The sequence below is a fragment of the Camelus dromedarius genome, chromosome 6 (genome assembly GCF_036321535.1).
Source record: "Camelus dromedarius isolate mCamDro1 chromosome 6, mCamDro1.pat, whole genome shotgun sequence".
Classification (NCBI taxonomy): domain Eukaryota; kingdom Metazoa; phylum Chordata; class Mammalia; order Artiodactyla; family Camelidae; genus Camelus; species Camelus dromedarius.
Genome location: NC_087441.1, coordinates 11,537,785 through 11,558,022, shown reverse-complemented (window position 1 = coordinate 11,558,022; position 20,238 = coordinate 11,537,785). Strand labels below are relative to the sequence as shown.

General features: G+C 42.1%; 1 protein-coding gene across 8 annotated transcripts in view; it reads right to left on the bottom strand.

Moving 5' to 3' along the window:
* Positions 1-2,689: 2,689 nt before the first annotated feature.
* Positions 2,690-20,238, bottom strand: part of IPCEF1 (interaction protein for cytohesin exchange factors 1) — a 153,632-nt gene continuing 136,083 nt past the window's right edge. For 7 of the 8 annotated variants that reach the window (XM_031456594.2, XM_031456596.2, XM_064486559.1 and 4 more), the window contains 2 exons: positions 15,794-15,987; positions 2,690-7,588 (listed from right to left, as the gene is read on the bottom strand). In XM_031456594.2, the coding sequence (XP_031312454.1) occupies positions 7,382-7,588; positions 15,794-15,987 (401 nt within the window). In that variant the 3' untranslated portion in view covers positions 2,690-7,381. The remainder of the gene's footprint in view (positions 7,589-15,793; positions 15,988-20,238) is intronic. The other variant, XR_010381212.1, reaches the window with a different exon arrangement.

Genomic DNA, 20,238 nt, shown 5'->3' with positions numbered 1-20,238 from the left:
ATCTGCCCAACTAAAGACCCTACAAACACAGCCGCTATAGTTGGGGTGATAACTTGGCTGAGTCTGCAAGAATCGACTATAATTTGCCATGATCCATCTTGAATTTTCAGGAGACAAACTTGCAAATTGTGAAGGTGTAAGAGGGGACCACTGCCTCTGTACCTAAAAGTCTTTTATGGTGGCAGTAATCTCTGCCATTCCCTGTGGATGTCACGTTGGTTTTCATTTGCTAACTTTCCTGAAGGAGGCAGCTTCAAGGACTTCTGTTTGGCCTTTCTTACTGCAGGAGATTACCGGTCAAAGAACTCACATGAGAATTCTTTCAACTGCTTAATGTGGCATTTCCAATTATATATTTAGAAACTAGAGGACATAAGCCACTTGTCATCTAACCTGTATGTGTCCCTCCCCTGCCCTAACCCAGTGGCCATATTATTTGGGAGTGGTTCCTGGGAATCAGCAACAGTGTGGACGCTATATCCATCTCCCTTGAAAGTATGTCTATGTTTTGTTGGCTTCCCGTGTATTTTGTCTCTGGAATATTGCTCTCTATTAGCAATCTCCAAGATCCATGCGGTCAGCTGCAGCCCCTGGCTGTCACCACTGCCCCTCACAGTAATGCAGACCATCCTGCTTGTGATTGTTAAGAGCTGCCATCTGGCCTCGGCTGTTGTTGGCCATGGCCACCCCGGTTTGGAAGGAGCAGCGTAACATCCTGGCTTAAGTGGCCTTCATTAGCTGAGGACAATTTTCTGGAAAAGAGAGATGCTGGTAACTACAAAACCTGATAGCACCCGGGACATGAAAGCTCTGGCCGGGTGAAGGGGCCTGGGTGTGAAGGCACCCACAGCATCCATGGCAGTACCTTTGGCCCTAGAACAATAACGGACTAAATATCCAGGCATCCTGTTTGCCTGGCAGTGTTGTCCCTTCCCCACACACACCCCCTGGACAGAACCTCCATCACACGCTCAGCAGAGACCCCGGTTTTGGCAGAGTGCTCGTGACGTCCTAAAACACGTGACTGGGATACAAACAGACTAGCGTCAAGGAACGACCTGTAAAGATAGGCTTGCTTGGGTTTTTAAAGGGAAAAGACAATTATAATACTCAGATTGTGATTTACAAGGACGAGGACTTCTGGAAACACTATGCCAAGCGGTACATTTAAACATCCTCATGCACACACGAGACTCTCTGGGACTCTTTCAAGGGAGAGGAAGTTGCAGCCTGGCCAGACCCCTCAGTCAGTCTGACATGGCACCCAGCAGCTCCTAAACCTACGATTCTGAAGCCTAAATTATCCTCTGGTTCATGATACTTGATTCTCAAAAGTGACTTTCTAAAAAGACTTCAGCAGTACCTGTCATTAAATGCAGGTATTGTTAAACCTGATCTGATTGTTAAACTACTGTTTCACCTGTGTACGTGTGATTTTGTAGAAGCTAGAATTTTTTTCCCTTTTATCATCATACAGGTGGAATTACTTTTCCTATGGTGAACAAATTTTGATGAAATCAAATTCAAGCCATATGGGATAACAAGGAACTTTTATGCTTGTCATTAAAACTTAGACATCCCAGAATTTCTGGAAGAAATTGATGGTTCAGGAGGACTAAGCAGGATATTTGAAATGGAGCTTTGCAGTAGGCAGAGTGATGTGGCCATGTGCTAATCAGTGGAACCGACACATACAAACTACAAAGAGGAATTAAGGCTGCAGGATTCAGGCTGTTAAAACAGTCTCCTGGATTATCCAGGTGGACCCAGGGTAATCACAAGGGTCCTTAAAAGAGTCCGTCTGGGGAAAGTATGACTAGAGAGAAAAGGTGTAGGGAGATACAACGTTGCTGACTTCGAAGACGGAGGATGAGAACCAAGAAGAAAAGAATGTGGGCGGCCCGGAGAGGGCAAGGGAATGGGTTCTTCCTTGGAGGCTCCCGAAGGAACACAATTCTGCCAGCACCTTGATTTTAGCTCACAGAAACAGGTGTCAGACTTCTGACCTCTGCAACTGTAAGGAAACACATTTTTTAAGCTGCTGCATTTGTGGTGATTTGTTACAGCAGCAATAGAAACTAACGCAAGATTGTTCTAGAGCACGCTGCCTCAATGCCTTTGGCTAACCCCTTTTACTGCTTCCACGTGGGAGTCTAGACGTATTTGGTGTTGGCAGATGGAGGGAAAAGAGGATGAGCCTCAGCATGTAAAGTGAAAATTGGGAGAGAAAGGGAAAAAAAATAAGACTTCATGTAGACAGCAGTCAAGGGGCTGTGAAGTTCAGAGCAGGCTAACTTCCTCTCATCAGTGGATCCAGAATAAGAGCAAGTTTTTATGCTATTTCAGTATTTTATTTGTTCCTTTTTCACAGAGATACTTCACGTACTTTAAGGAACTCCCGTGCTACTGGTTGTAACTTTTATAATCTGCAACGTTTTAAGTCTCTAAACCAAATGTGGCTGCCTACTCATGGCAAGTCAAATTTTGTGCACCAACCATTTTGAAAAATATAAATATCTCTGGACTAAGAATCTTGTAAGCTGAGAAGACCACGTCAGTTATTGCTGAAGTAGATTTCCCAACATAATTCAATCTTTAACTAAGACATCGATCATCTAGAATCAATTATTCTGTGACCGCCACCAGAGGGCGCGATAACCTTTGTAGAAGATAAAAGCCCAGGCATTCAGCACTTTCCAGGGTGATTTTATTTTGAGGAAGCAACACTTCAGGGCAGAAAATCAACACCAGTAGGACATTTTCCATTTTTTTCTATGTCATTTGCTAGATATATTTTCCCTTGTTTTTATTTTTATCTGACACGTCAACCTCAAACACATAAAGCAGGAGAAATGAGCCGTGCTTTTTATCAGTTTGGTCAAAGACGGCAGGTGACAGAAAACGAAAGCACAGTGAGATCGAAGGTATCGTTTCCACATTCACATCTTGCCCCCACACACCATGCAGGGCTAAAAGTCACACCCCCATCATGCAAGGACATTAAATACATGGAGGTTTAAAATCCTGGGCGCAATTATGAGATGCTAAATGTCTCCATGGGGCATGCTTTCCCTTTGGACTCAAGGCAAAGAAATGTCAACACAGAGCAGTGAAGCCTTCTCACAGCAAGAGAAACAAGAGAACAGGTTTTTGGGTTGTTTTATTTTTTTTTTTTTAACGTAGCATCCACTTTTTGTTGCCGTTCGTTTTCTCTGTGGTCTGCGGTGGTGTGAGGAACAGTAAAGATGTGCAGAGGAGGTGAGAAAATTGCTTCCTGTCTCACAATGTGGAGAAACTTGTAGCTCATTATCTTGTTCACTGAGACGGGCAGCTCTCCGCACGAGGTGGGACTCTCGCTCCCCACCAGTCGACTTCGTACGGTTGATAAAATCTAGTTTCTGGGGTTTTCATTTTCAGTTACATATTACAGAACCCTGGGCAGGGCAGACTTCTGGGGCTCTATGTCTCTGGGGAGACCAGTATACGAAAAGTTGGAAGGGTAATAAATTGGAAAACCCCAATCAAATATCATATTCTGTTGAACTGAAGAAAAGATATACCTGAAAACTTCATTTGGATAAGGCAGCTTTTTAACGTCCAGTGACTGTCGGATAGCCGTCCTCTGCACGTACTCACCCAATCTCCTGATGACTCACTAAATACTACCTTTCAGTGAGCCTGCCACACAGAGGTATGTGTCTGTGAATTTTAAAAGGCCGTAATTTGTTGTAACACCCCTCCCCAAATGACTTAGAAGTACTGTTTCATCTCTGTGACATTGTCTGTGACTTAGAGGCTCTTAGGAAACTAGCAGAATTAAATGAGCAGGAATTAAGAGCGGAATTTGAGGATCTAACCCTTAGTCACTAAGCCTGGTCTCTGGCATCTCCTGAGACGTTTTAGAAGGAAAACAAAATAAATGCACTCCACGTCTTAAAGTGGATCCCTTTCATCCAAGGATCTCATAGCCCCTGGCAAGAAGTGAACTTCACAGAAGAGAAGCAGGGTTGATTACGTTAAACCCTGTCCACAGCCAGCCCAGCGGGGGACAGAAACCTTTCAGGCCATGAGGAAGAGACTGTACTCAAGGAAAAGAGGCCCCTTGGGTTTCCAGCCAACGACCTCCCAAAAGCAGCCTCAGCCTTGTGCCGATTTCAGGGTGACGACCGGTACCAGGTACCATCAGATTTCAACTGCTGGGTCCCCCGCAGCCACTGCACAGGGCAGAGGGGGAGAGAGGAGGGAGACTGAAGCTCACGTCTGGGCCCCAGCACGTGGTGCACTCCCCACAGCCATCCCCAGTGTTACGAAGACCCCTGGGGAGGGGGAGAGGGAGCCTGAAACACACCCATCTGCAAACTACAAAGTGCTACGTAAGCATAAGGCATCCTCATCGGTTCCCCTGGCAAGCCCACTCCAGCACGCCCTCTCCCTTCAGCTGGCTTCCCGGAGTCTTTGCAAATAGCGCCCTTGGAGCTTGGAGCCTTCCTAGGTGGCGCTGGGCACTATGCTGAGATTGTGGCACAACTAAGAATTTAATTAACTAATTAAAATTAATTCAATCAATCAAATAAATTGTTAATTAATTCAAAAGACACCCTTCAAGTGCCAGACACGACACAGCACAGACAGCAATGGGCCAGAAAAATGGCTTGAGGCTAAGAGAGACTGACTGGAGTTACTTCTCACCCTCCTTGGCGGCCACAGCCGAAGGTGGGACTCACAGCAGCAGCCCCCCCCTTCCTAGCCCAGCAGAACACAGGGTGAAAGCATTAGCGGAAGGGAAGTCACGAACCAGCAGGTGGGTCTGGTCTCGAAGAGCAAGGTGTGAAATTACGCAGTTCACTTGAACTTCCATTTGAGGTGCTCCTGCAAAGCAACTGCTTTAACTGACAAAGCAGAAGCATCTAGACTAACTTGACTTTGAAAAATACCTGAAAGGCTGGAGTAAGTAATCTCCAGATCTATTTTGCCTTTAAATGTGAGTGTTTTAAAGGACTTTCAAAGGTCAGTTCAATGTGTACTAATGAAAAGTCAAAAGTAAAGCATTAGAATATATTTGCAAGCCCTGGCCAAAAGCTTTGGAGCGATTTGGCAAAAACCAATTTGAAGTTCATAAATGGGTGACGCAAAACAAAGGGTAAAAGGTGGAAAAACGCTTATCATCCCACCATTTCCTCCATCACTGTTCCTCCTCTCCCCACTTTGTGTCATTGTGAATCCTAAATAATCAACCTGCTAATTTCAGGAAGAGTCAGATGCTGCTAATTACAGAAAGAAGAATCAGTGATAATTTCCAGAGTGAAAAGATGGAAGCACTGGCCTCTCAAACTAGAAGCTTCAGGGTCCAATCTGAGGACCCGAGCGGTTACTTCTCTCTGTGCCAACAGTAAACTCACGGAGGGCCAGGTCCCCCCTCTGCATGGTCTGAGCCGTGCCCGTCACACTCCACTTAAATGTTTCCTGGGCCAAACTGAACAGCATGACCTTTATCTTCCAGAAGCTTCCAGTACTACAACTTGCTTCCTGGTTTTGTTTGTTTGTTTGTTGTGTGTATGGTTTTTTATCTTTTTTGTTTTTTTGTTTGCTATCTTAATGCTAAGGTTGATTTTTGTTTACAAAGCATTAAGACTTCTTAGTAAAGCTTAGGGAACATTTCAACAACTATTTCCTTTTTAGTTTGCAGATAAAATTCAGGGGGTTATTTCCATTTAAACATCAAGCCACACACTTTGACACTATAAAGCCAATAGTTTTATGTTGACGATCTGCTAGGGGTCAGGCCAAAATGGGTTTGGGGTGGGTTGTGGTTATTCTAACGGTGAGAAGTATGCATGGTGATGAGTAAGTGAAGATTTCCCTATAGTTCCTCTAATAAAGTGAGTTTTCTTTAACAATAAACCCCCAAATTTCTACAGGTCTTTCGTCAAAAGACTACAATAACCGTGCTTCAGTTGGTTTAGGGTGTGTGGGCATAAATGATAGAAAACTTGAAATGTATTTACTAGAAGGGATAATGTAGGATGCAAGTCTTTTTCTGGTTAGGAGAGTGGTTTACAACAGAGAAATCTAAGCTTTATAGGGGGAGAGAGAGGAGAGAGAGAGAGAGAGAAAGCAGAGGGAAAAGCCAGAAAGTAAAGATTATTAACGCATGCCCCACACTTATCCCACAAGATTTCCTGAGCATTCCTCATACATTATAGTGCAACATAGTAACTCCAATGAATAGGTAGTTTTCCTATTTTTCTCAAGCACAAAGTGTATGCTTAGAAATATATACTGAACAAAACATATAATAGTATATCATCTTTTAAAACACTAGTCATTTAAGCTTCTATAAATATCCTTAAATAACAAATGTTATACATAGCTATTCACATAGGACACAAAGTGACACATAAACATACAAAAATAAAACAATCGTATTTAACTCTTTTGTTGGTTTTGTTGGGTTTGGAGGGGGGGCAGGAGGTGAAGATACTAAAACAATTCAAATGCCAGAATCATCTTGTCAATGCTGATCCTGGGGGACCTGGCTATACATTTAGACCGTGCATAGGTACCACACCCAAGGACAAAGGCAGTAAACATTCCTCGCTGGACGTCTGTCTCTGTGGTTTAGAAAAGCGAGGAGGGAGGAGAGGTCTCCAAGTGTAACGAGAGCTGTTTCGTTCGGCTGTTCTGCAGAAAGGAAACATTCATCAGATCCCCCTTCCCAACCTGGATAAACCGTGAAAATATTAAGCTGTCCTTTCAGTGAGTGGAATAGAGAGCATGCCTCCTCCACGGGTGCTCCCAACACACCACTGGCTGTGAAGTATTTCTCAACATGTGGAAAAGGCACCACCATTCTGGACCAAAGGCAAGGGATTTTGGTTCCACAATACCACATCTGTCCTGCTCCAGGTGCTGCTATAGAAAGCATTCTTCCACTCAAAAAACAACAACAAAAAAAAGATTTGGGGAACTCAGCTACCCAACCAGAAGGAATACGTACGTTCTTCCTTTGGAAAACAAGAGTATTTCGGTGAGTATGTATCTCTGGGACAGAGTGATCTTTTGTCCGTGGAATGTTGTAATTCCCTTGAGAGCACGAAACAGGGGATACAGTTCTCACACCCCGCCTGGAACCTAGCATAGCTGAGAGCTCCCCAAAGGAACACAAACTGTTTGTTCAGCTGGACTCCACCGCTCGGGTCTGAATGGAAGCCCTGGACCGGGCACCGCTGCCATGGTGTTTATTCTCACCCCAATCGCATCTCTACAGGAGGATCTGGGTTTCGGTTTTCCTTTTTAAGGAAAAAACGTTAAGCTCTTGCAGCGTATCTTGAAGAGGTGCTTGGGGTGAGATAATTGAAGGGGAAAGAAGCCCGTCTTAGTCTCAAATAGAATTTTCGACGCAGGCAGAGGGAGGTGGTTTCTCAAGTCCCTGGGGGGAGCCTTCGGAGGCAGGCGTGGGGGCCCGCTGCTGCTGGTAGATATCCTGGATCAGCAGTGTGTTCACGACCTTCCACTCCCTGTATTTTCTGGCTGTCAGCTTCGGATCATCCAGCAACTGGTTAATCATGGCCAGGTCATGTTCTTTACACTGTCCAAGCAGGGGAAAAGAGAGAGAGACAAGGGTGAGATGTATCAATTTCAATAAACCATCGTCAGCCCTTTTACAAATAAATGCACGAATACATTGACTATAAAATTATTAAAGTGTTTTTATACATTAATATTCCAGTCCCTACAGCAATCCTAAGAGATACGGCAGGACATCCATTTACACGTGGTAGCCACGAAGAAGGGAAGTATCCCACTCAAGACACAGCAGTAGGGCTAGGCAGGGAGTCCTGTGTAGGTCTTCCCTGGTCAATCCAATATTCCGCACCGCAGTAATATCTACCTCGGCGTGAGCATTACTCCTCCTAAAACGTACAACAATTTTGTTGGCCATCTGAGCCTCAGTAAGTAAAACTGGGACATGCTACTTTTTTAAGACATAAGACAATACAAAATATATCTTTTTTATTAAATTATCTTAATTTTTAATAAACCACATACATTAATTTAATTCATATATGCAGAATAAACATAAAGGCTATTTTTTAATTCAAAGACTACTAACCTTCCATCAAAATAGTGTGCATTCCAATGATGCTAATAGACAATCTATTCATATGATTTCACCCTGCCTCCTCTGTAACCAACGACACACATTTCTGAGATGTCTGCCTCAGGCTAGGGGACATTTCTGTAGTCAAGGAGTGGAGTAAAATTAAAATGTATCAACCGCCACAAATAAAATTTAAAAAATCACTTAGCCCTTAACAAATGTATCTCACATCTATCCCTGTTTCCTCCATCCCTATGACCATAATCCCAATTTTGGATATATAGCCCAATATATCACACTTGATCAGCTGCTACAGCCTCCCAAGTGAGGCTTCTGCCTCCAGTCCCCACCTTGTGTCCCCTCTCTGCATGGCCACGCAGAGGATCCACCGAAATTCAGAGGTCTCTTCAGGGTTCTCCTTCACATCCCCGAGGTTCCGTGGACTTGAGCCCATTTGTTGGTCCTCTTACTTCCCACTCTAACAGTATTGGTGTGACTCTTCTTCCCCCCACATGCTGGGTCACGGATCCACGATGTGCCCCATGGAGGCCCATCCTCCCCTTCCTTCACCCGGGGACTCTAATTCCTCCAGTGACTCTCACATGGAACATTTTCTAATCTTTTACTATCCCTGAGTTTTACTACAACTCATAAATGCATACTTCCTTCAGACATCAGGCTCTCCAAAACGTCTCTGAAACTCCAGACTGAAATGAGAAGCTTTCTTATACTCTCAAGTCTTCCACGGCTTAGAGCCCACTTAGCACTTAGCACGTTACGCTTGATGTTCCCAGATCTGCCAGGCTACCTGTTCTAAGTCTTCTTAAGGAAGGCGACAGGGAACACTGTATTCACCCCTGTATTCCCTGTACCTAACACGATGCTAAGTGCCAGGGAGACATTCAATACATGTTCATTAATGAACTAACCTCTCTACCTCGCCCCCAGGGTGGCATGTGCATAGCCAGAAATTCACAACTGTGCTCACTGGTCAAAATTCAAATTCATGACCACTTCCATTAAGTGGACTTTCACCACTATTGAGTAATCATATTTTCTCATCCCTTTTCTTTCCCACTCTCTCAAATGACTATTTCAAAACTTCTCATTTCTACTCAAATCTCCTCCCCCAAACTTCCCTTATAGCTGACGACCCTGCTGTCTCTATTTTTTTTTTTTTTTTGAGGAAATGGAAACAGTCAGAAGAGTAGTTCTCCGTTTGCCCATTACCTACATCAGCACAAATCTATGCTGCCTACCTTCCTGTTCATTTGGATGAAATATCTGTGCTCCTGGTAAACACCAGTCTCTCCACTTGTGTGGGCACTTCCTGTCTCATATTCAAGAAATTCACTCCAGTAATTCTCCCCTCTTTCCTGCAACTTATCTATTGTCCATCCCCACGTGACAGTTCTCACTGGCTTACATACATGCTCTTATTTCTTCCATCTTAAAAGCCCTCTCTTGACCCCACTTCCCTATTCGAGCTAACGCTACATTTTTCTCTGTCTCCAATGTCCTTGTGCCCATTCCTCCACAGACCCACTCCCATCAGTTTCAGCCCCCATCATTCCACCAAAACTGCTCATGTCAAGGCCATCAATGACCACCATGTTGCTAAATCCAATACTCAATTATTTATCTTCAACTTTTATTTATCAACAGCATCTAAAACTGTTGACTACTCTTTCTTGAACACTTTTGTCATGTTGCTTCTGTGACACATTTTCCTAATTTTTCTCATCTCACAGTGGCCACTTATTCTCTCCCTCCTTTGAGATTCCTCCTTATGGCCAACTGCTCAACACTGGAGTGCCCCAGAGCTCCGGCTTTAACCTCGTCTCTGTTTTGTCTACATTCATGCTCTTGGTAATCTTATGTACTCTCTCCCACTCTCTCTACACACTGAGGGTCCCAAACTTATTTTGCCAGCCTTACATCTTACCTGAACTCCATACTTGTTTGTCTAAACTTCCTCTTAAGCATCCCCACTTGGACATCTTATGGGCGTCTCCAATGTAACATGTCCAAAACAACTTCCCGTTATTCTCAATACCGCCCCCACTCCCAATACACCCTGAAACCTGCCCCACTATCATCATCCTCAAAGCACCTCATAGCAACTCCATTTTTCCAGCTGCTCAGGCCAAACACTGGACTCCTCCTTGACTCCTTCTCTTACTCCCAATCCACTAGCAAATCCTGATGGTCCTACCTTCAAAATGTGTCAAGCCATGGCACAGCTTGACTTAGAACTTCCTAAAGGCTTCTTCTCTCATTGTGAGTTAGAGCTGCAGAGTTTGCAACGGCAATAAGGCATTGCAGGCTATGACCCCCTGCTGCCCCTCTGACCCACTACTCTTCTCCCTGCTTCCCGTCCCTCACTACACTCCAGCCACACTGACCTCCTTGCTCTTCCTTACGCAGGTTAAGTACACTCCCACCCCAAGGAACATGTGTTTCTGTTCCTTCTACCTGAAACATTCTGCCTCAGATAGCCTGAAGGCTCACTCCCTTTCCTTTTTCAGATTTTACTCAAATCCCATCTTTTAAAGAGGCTTTTCATGTCAAACCTAATTAGAAATCCATCCCTCTGCATTCCTTATCCCTTCTCTTCTCTACCCAAACCTATCACCATTTAGCATACGATAAATTTTACTTATTTATTTGGTTTATTTCTTTTTCTACCTAAGGTAAGCTTCAAGCAGTTTTGTCTCATGTATACCCAAGAGTCTGAAATAATGACTGACACATAGCAGACATTCACTAGATACTTGTTAAAGAAAACGAATATATGAAATAAGAAATGGATGAAAGAACTAAACACCCATTTGCCTTTTCATCTCTTGTGCATCATGAACCCTATTTAGAGCCTGAGGAAATCCTCTCCATAAACAAACAAGTAGAATTATTTATATATATATAAGCATACTATATATATAGTATCTATATTATATCTACATAATATATATTTCATATTAGAGATATATAGATAGATACAGATAGATATACACACATTTGATATATACACACATTGTTTAGGGGATTCTAAGAATTGGCAGCTCTTACTTTACCCAAATGAGGCATCTGGTCACGGATGATTGCAGACACTAGCGGCACACAAACGTATTGTTTGTACTCTACAATTTGCTTTAACTCATGTTTTACTTGGGGTGTGTCATTACATTTTCTTGTTTTCTTCCTTTCCTGCTTCTAAACTGGTCAGAATAATATGGATTTCAAGGGAAAAGTACCACACATATAGTCCCCTGGGTGGTGAGATTTATCATTGTGAATCAAGAGAGCAAGGATGTGGTGATGGATGGGGGACAAAAGATATATTTGGGTTTCAGGAAGGAGAGAGAAATTGTACAGTAGGAACAAAAACAGAAAGGGAGGACAAGCAGGTGGTCGGGTCCCAGAAGCAGAGGAATGAAAGGTTATTAAGTACGTGGGTAACTTGGAAGGATTACCGGCAGAAAGTCAAGAAGGACCAAGAGAGTTTCTCCTTTTCTCTCTGAGTTCTCAACACCTATACTTCAAATCTTTAAAAAAAAAAAAAAATGCTTTCATTCTCTAATATTACAGAGTGCTGTTCACATGAAGTTAAGGAGTTTTGTTCTTAAGAAAATTTGACATCTGTCCTAACATTTTATTGAAAAAAACTAAATAAGATCTTTGCAGACTAACAAAATTTTGGAAAACTGATTTTTTAAAGGCAAAAATGAATTAACCACCACTCTAAATCAGTTAAAAGTTTTAGGAAAGGGTCTCTTCAACTTTGGGCTAACATTTCTCATGTGGTTTTTAGCTCTAAACAACTCAAATTTCTTACCATTTGGCTCAAGTCTGTGTTAGTTCTTTTATGGATAAAAGAAAAAAAAAACGGTAGATAAGAATAGAGAGGAAGGAAATTAATGTAACAACAAAACCCTCTAGGTTCCTTCCTAAACTGAGACAGTGAGGTCAACAGCACCACGCAATGGCCCTGCTTCTCCCCCATGGAGCACGCGGCTCACCGAAAGCTTCCAACTACTTTTACAACATCCTCCTGGCTTTCTGGCAGGCAGCCGGGGGCTGGTAGGGGTTGCAAAATATACCATAGTTTAATTTTTCACTCCAAATATTCAATATACGGCTCAACTCAAGACCTAAGCACCGGAAATGTGTTCCACCAGAGCAACTGGGCAAAGGAGAGTTTGTTCCTCTTTTGAGGTAGGCGAGAGGAACCCCGGAAGAAGGTTTCAGTTGGACCCATTAGCCATTCCTTTTTTAAATCAAGACAGGCTGAGCCGAAAGTCGGGGGATGTGGAGCTATCAGAAATTCCTAACGATCTACCTTCAGTGTGTGATAGGGCAGTTTGTTCAACTTCCTAGAAGAATTTCCCTAAAGAGCATTCATTCTAATAAAATCCTGGTGTGAGGATTTTTTTTTTAATTTCTGGAACGTGCCTATCACCAATATAAACGTTACTGCTGAAAGGGCGTCCTTGTTTCTGCATAAAACTCTATTCTTTATGCTCATCCATACTCCAGCTTTGAAGTATTTTTTAAATAAAACTTTATATGGCAACATAACATACACAGAGAAAAGCACACCTATCATAAGGTTTGTGCTCGATGGAATTACCACAGAATGAACACATCTGTGCGGTCACCGCCAAGATCAAAAAAGGACTCTTGCCCAGCATCTCAGAAGCTTTATTGTGGCCCCCCTCAATCACATCTTACCCTCCTCCTCAGAGGAGACCACTATCCTGTCTGCTTTGAGTTTTAAAGACAATTTAAATTTATTTCTGTCCTGTATTAAAATTTTAATTGTGGTTGCCAGGGGGGTGGAGGGTGGGAAGGGATAGACTGGGATTTCAAAATTGTAGAATAGACTACACTGTATAGCACAGGGAAATATACACAAAATGTTATGATAACTCACAGAGAAAAAAATGTGACAATGAGTGTGTATATGTCCATGAATGACTGAAAAATTGTGCTGATCACTGGAATTTGACACAACATTGTAAAATGATTATAAATCAATAAAAAAAGTTTTAAAAAAAGACAATTTAAATTAAATTAAAGAGGGTAAAAATAAAATAATTTTTACAGCTTTTGGACATGAATAAACATGCATGTACCAAATGATCTTTCTCTAATGAACAGGTTGATGTGCTTTCCTCTTTTTTTCAGCAAGGTCAATTTCCACGTCATCGTTAACTTCCTGGGAGAGTCACAGGAACATATAACATGGGGTAGGTTTCATACGCCCCAGCCTAAGGGATCTGTGGAAAGGTCTTCTTCCCAGGAATGTTCAGAAGTTCTGCTGGGTGGGGTAGACAGCCCCTGAGATGGCTCCAATGTTGCCTGCTCCCTGGTATTCATGCCCTTCTGTAATTCCCCTCCTTGACTGTAGGTAGCTAGGCTGACCTAGGGACTTGCTCCTAATGCGTATGATACTATAAATGCAACATGACGTCACTGCTGAGATTGGGGTATGACCCATCCTGCTCACTCACTCTCACTGCCTCACTTGTTCTGAGGAAGCCAGCTTGTATTTTGGGAGCTGACCTATGAAGAGGATCACAAGGCAAAGAACAGGAGTGGCCTCCAGCCAACAGAGTGTGAACAACTGATACCCTCAGTCCAACAACCTGAGAGGAACTGAGCCCTGCCAACAACCACATAAGGGAGCCTGGAAGCACACCCTCTCCCGCGGAGGACTGAATGCAGCCCCAGCTGATGCCTGGATTGCAGCCTTCGGAGAGACATGGAGGCAGAAGCCCCTAACCACGCCAAGCCCAAATCCCTGACTCACAGAAACAGTGAAAACAGAAATGTTTATTGCCTGTAGTTGCTAAGTTTGGGGGTATTCTGTTACCTAGCAATAGATGACTAACACCCGGGAAGAAAAGAAAAAGCTGCTGAATTTGTCAATTCTGTGGCCATAGTGCATGGAGAACAAGGCTCACGGAGAGCTATCTGGGTCAGTAAAACCTTTGAATTCTTTGCACAAACCTGTGCTCCCGGTGGCCAAGCCCCAGGGCATGGTCCTGTGAAGGTCTCACCCAAACCCTGAGATTGCTTCTCTTTGGAAAGCTGAGATCACCCTCTTTCTCTTTCTAGAAGTAGCCTGAAGTGGCCATGCTCTCCTTTGCCTCATCTCCTATTTCTCCCAACGTGAGCTGCAACATCTCACCCACTGATATACATCTGCCTGGGCCAGCTCCTCCTCCCTGAATGCACTTCCTTCTCTTCCTGACGTTCTTCATCTCTTACCAAGGTCCAGTGTCAGCATCTTCGTGGCATCATCCCAAACGGCCTCAGGTAGACAGCTGCTTCCCTCCTCTGGGCCACCAAAGCACCCCAAGCTGCTATCAACTAGAGCACCTATCATATCTCATTCCAACTGTTTTCCTTTGTATTTCTATTGTCCAATGGGGTCTACTCAGTTGTCCCAGGGTTCCAGAATAGTGCCTCGTACATAGTAAGATTCAGGAAATATTTGTTCACTAACAAATGTATTCACTCATATCAGTTATCACAAATAAGACAGCAAAATCCCAACATATTATGGTGTATTACTTCGGGTGACCAAAAATGTTTATCAATTTTGTAAATACTGTAGAATATGACATATTTGCCTTTGAAATGAGTGCTAGTGATGACTTTCATCATTCAGTCTAGGGAATTTCCTCTAAATTTGGATTCTCTTAGTATAAGTGAAATACACCTTTCCTTTTATTTTTCAGCCTTATTTTCGCAAGGCTTTTAGGTCTTCTACCAACTAACTGGGATGTCTGATTAAGAATCCCTCAGCCATCTTTTGTCGCCTTGTTCTTTTGACGACTGATATGTCATCCTGGAAAGGGATTCAAATTCACGATGCAAAAGGACATGTACAAAACAGACTTAAACTGCAGGATCTATCAAACCTTTTTAGAATCTATGCATCTTCTATTAATTCAAGACTATTTTACAAAGTATCCTGGCCTTCACTTGTTTGTGCTATAACCCACATGTGAAAGCAGGTTGCTTTTGTTGTGAAGAACCATTTTAGCTACAGGAGACCCTGAAAACAGCTTCACCACCTCCTGTATACTGTCCCTCTTTCTCACTGTAAAAACCTCTCCTGGTCTACTGTCATGAAATATATATTTCCCAATGCCCAGCTCGCATGGCATTTCTTGGCTCCAGAGCCAACAGCTTAGAATCACTAAGTCTTTGCTGTGTCTGAAATACAGAAATTTTCTTCTGGATAGATTAGAGAACAATGGCAGCCTTTAACGAATTCAATGAAATTCCAAGACCTTATTAAGTATTACTGTGTATTCTCACCACTTGACCGTCTCAGGCTCCCACCGACATCAATTATGCCAGGTAGAAAGATTCAGAAACAAGTTACACCTGATCTTGTCGTCTAGGAGCTTAATGTTTAAAGTTTTATGCCAGAGCGAATGCAAAAATCAAGGCCTAATGTAGAACACTGCTTTGGGTGCTACCATGTGAGAGTCCTACTGCTTTAAGAATGTCAAGGGTCAACTCACCTTAGCGAGATGGTATCGGCGTTTCTGCTCTCCCCTACTCTCCACCCACACAAACGCAAATGGCTCATGTGGTCAGTATGAATCATTCTACAGAACCAGCATCTTCTCGCCCCACGTCTACAGAGTTCACCCACTCACTGAACTGTCTTACCTTTAATGTGCTATTCAAAGTTCGGATTTTGTGGAGTTTCTCATTTATGGATGGATTTTTGCACCGCTTAACAAAGGATTTTCTCAACTCCTTTTTGGTTGAAGGCCGTCGGTCCCCAAGAGGAGACAGGCTAGCTTGCTCTAATGATTTGTAGAGCTTCTCCATTTCATCATCTTCAGACACTTTTGTCTCTTCTATTAAAATAAATACATAACAATAAACCCAGTTAATCAAGGAGAGAACATTTGACACTGTGGTCCTAAAACAAGGCTCTCCTGACACCTTGATCTTAGACTTCTAGTCTCCAAATCTGTGAGACACAAATTTTTATTGTCTAAGCCACTCAGTTTGGGGTACTTTAACAGGGCCAGGTTCCCTTTGAAGGCACTAGGGAAGATCTTTTTCAGGCCTCTCTCCTAGCTGCTGGTGGTTCCTTGGCTGGTGGCCCTGGAACGCTAATCCCTACATGGTGTATTACCTGTGTGCAGGTCTCTGTGCCCAGATTTCCCCCTTATATAGATGCCAGTCATATTGGTTTAGGGGCCCACCCTACTGACCTCATCTTGACTAATTACAGCTGCAAAACACACCCTATTTCCTAATAAGGCCACATTCTGAGGTAGTAGCGATAGGACTTCAACACAGAAATTTTGGAGGGACATAACTGAACCCATAATAGTACACCATCTAACCTTCCAAAATCTGTGTCCCTCTCACACACAAAATACACTCATCCCAACAACTCCAAAAGTCTTAACCCATTCTAACACCCAAATCTCATCCAAATATCATATAAATCAGAGACTGGTAGGAGGACTCAGGGGATGATTCATCCTGGAGCAGAATTCCTCTCCATCTGTGAACCTGTGAAACCAAACAAGTTCTCTGCTTCTAAAATACAATGATGGGATAGAAAAACCTTAGCAAACTAATACATATCCTAAAGAATGACAACCGTTGTCCTGGATCACATTTTGATGTCCTTTCTAGAACTGCCCTTTGAAAGAAAGACTCTGCTGGTGGTCTGCGGTTTGAGCAAACAGTAGTCATTCCTCATGCCACACATCTCTATTCATTCCCTTCCTTTACCACGCCTTGCTTCACCTCAGATGCTTCCAATGAAGTGACCCCAACCAGGATCCAGGGGAGACCCTGTGTGCTAAGCTAAGCCAATGGCAGTTCCATCATGCTGACCACAGTCATTGATCCAGGGATGAGCCTGTGTCTCAGGTCAGGCCCATTGGGGCCAAAGAGACTCAATTCTGAGACTTTGGTTTAGGGTATCAGGGAAGCAATCTATTTTCCTAAACTGAGTGGTGTGATGTGACCTGAAAGATTCCAGGAATCATGCCAAGAATCATGAGAATGGAGTCAATCCACAGGACACAACTGAGATGTGGATCTTAGCGCTACCATTACAGTCCTCTCAGTTTATGGGAGCCAGTACGTTACCTTTGTCAAGATATTCTGGGTGTTGTTTTCGGTCATACGCAACTGAAAGAGACTCAGATGATATTTAAAGTTACTCAAAGAAAATCATCTCTTGGTGTTGCTTTAATTTCTTACTAAGAACTTCAGTTCTTTATTCACTTCAGTCTCCAAAAATAATCTTGGGAAAGATATACAATAAGATTTTTTTCTACCATGTACTCCTTAGTGTCTATGCATTTTAGCTCCTGCCCTGAAAGAAAGCTTGATAGAGGGTCGTAAAGGAAGTATGGCATCAGGAGAACTGAAAAAAGGGAGAAAAGGGTCTCTCCAAAAGGGAGGAAAAAAACGTGTAATAGTAGTCTAGAAGCATCAAAATTAAGCACACTCACTCGCTTTACAATTTACTCTGATAAGATTAAAAAGCTTTAAGTAGCTGTTTTCCCCCAGGCACCACCAGGAAGTCACCACCGGTATTCCTAATACTCTTTTGTAAAATGGGGAGCAAAGATGTTGGGCTAACTTTGCAACTAAATTAAAGTTAGTAAATTTCTTTGGTTTCCTTCTTTGTTCTCTACCAAAACATCCTCAAAACAGGGGGAAATATTCAAAACTACATTTGAACACAATGAGACTTTTTGGCTCAGTCTGTGTGCAGACATCATAAGGAGGGTTTTACCCATAAGCACATGAAAAGATGCCCAATACTATCAGTCCTTAGAGAAGTGCAAATCAAAACCACAATGTGATACTATTTCACACTCACCAGGATGGCTAAAATTAAAAAAGACAATAATTAAGTGTGGACAAGGATGTGGAGAAGAAACTGGAACCCTTATACATTGCTGGGGGTATATAAAATAGACCCACCACTTTAGGAAAGAGTTCGGCAGTTCCTCAAAATGCTAAATGTAGAGTTGCCATATAACCTAGCAATTCCATTTCTAGCAATATATTCAAGACTGAAAAACATGTCAACAAAAAACTTGTGCATAAATGTCATGAATAATATAGACAAAACGTGCCAACAGCCTAAATGCTCATCAACTGATGAATGGATAAACAAAATGCGGTATACACAAGCAATGGGGTATTAGTAAAAGAAATGCAGTGCTGACACACACTACAGGGATGGCCTTGAAAAATTCTTTGAAGTAAAAGAAGCCAGTCACAAAAGACCACATACTGTTTCAGCCCATTTATATGAAATGGCCAGAATAAGCAAATCCATAGAGAGATAGAAAGTAGATTGGTAGTTGTCTGGGGCTGAGGAAGGGGCAAGTAGGAATAGGGATGCTAATGTACATGGGTGTGTCCTCAAATTAGATCGTGGAGCTAGTTGGACAACTCTATAAACACACCAAAAACCACTGAACTGGACATCTTTATGTGTGAATTTTATGGTATGTGAAATATATTTCAATAGAGCTATTTTAAAAGTAGACTTTTATAAGATTATCATGATGACGAATGATACTTGCACAGCAGAAATACCTAGCATGGTAACAGTCCTGGAGTTAAGCTGGAGACATTAGAAAGTCTTAAGAAATTTAGATGAAAAGTCATCTGACTCTTAGAGGGGGACATTAGCATTGAGAACTCTGGAAGTTTTTAGACACAAAAACACAATAATTTTTATACATCTTTTTTTAACAGATAAGCAGGTGGAACTCTACTTCAAATAAAGGCTTAGTATATAGCTTTTATTACCACCATGTTTTTAAAGTAATATGTATTTAATAAACATCAAGAAATAAACCAAACCAGTATATAACAAAGAAGATAAATAAAATAATTTCTTTATTTTCTCTGTGTTCACCTAGCAGCTCAGTTGTGCTACTAATGATTGTGATAGAAAATAAAATTACTTCTGACTAATACATTAATTTGTAATTATGTCAGAGGAAAATGACACTATTTATTAAGATCATATATCTAATTCAACAGATATTAAATCATAAAAGATGGAAACAAACTTTAGAGTCTTGGAATAACATGCCATAAAGTACATTTCCTAAATGAAAAATAAACAGGACTGCCTCTTCGGATAATTTTATTATTACTTAATATACTTACATATATATTACCTTTAAGTTAAAAATATCAGAGATTATCTCTCTCCCACACACACATTTTTTTCCCTAAATTAAACTTTGGGACATTACCCATGAGGATGCATGTGTGTGTGAGTGTGTGTATGTATGTGTGTGTGTGTGTGTGTGTGCGTGTGTAACTTGATCCTCCAAGACATAGTGGAACTTTTAATACACAGGTAAAGTGGATCTGTTGGGATTACTATAAATTAATACAGAATTCACCTAAAATATGACCAAACAATATTCAAAAGATAAACGTTTTCTCACTGGATTCAGTTAGAGATTGGAGATAATAGTAAGGATGGGTATGTTCAGATAAAGTTAAAGCTGTTGGAGAAATGGGGGGAAACGAAAGACAAATCACCATTCTGCTCTTACCTCTCAACTGTCCGTGTCTTCTCAGAGGAAACCTGAAACTAACAGCCTGACCTCTACTAACCTGATTCTAGAATCGCTCACAAATGTATGGACAATAAAATATAAATGACAATGTTAAGAGTTAAGAAAATACTCTGATTGTATTTTCTGTATCATAATCTGAGAGACACACAACATATTGCTAGATACTCAGGGAACAGACCTATGACTCAACCACGTCCATGACCTAGCCGGACTTTATACTGTATTTACGGTTGCTAAAGACTAGTGCTTTGGTCTTCACAGGACCATAAAATGAATACCCAATAATAATGGAAGCTGATGATACACAGGACAGAAAAAGGACCCAAAGGGTACAAGCACACAACAAAACACAGCTTGCACCTGACCCCAAAGCAGAGGTGAGAGCCCTTCCCAATTGCTATATGGAAGACTAGCTCTGCCTGGTTAATCCTACAGGGCCATCCCTGTACCTTTCAAAGGCTTCTCAATAAAACAACATTTTAAAAATCCCCCTTTCATCTTTATATGTACAAATATTTT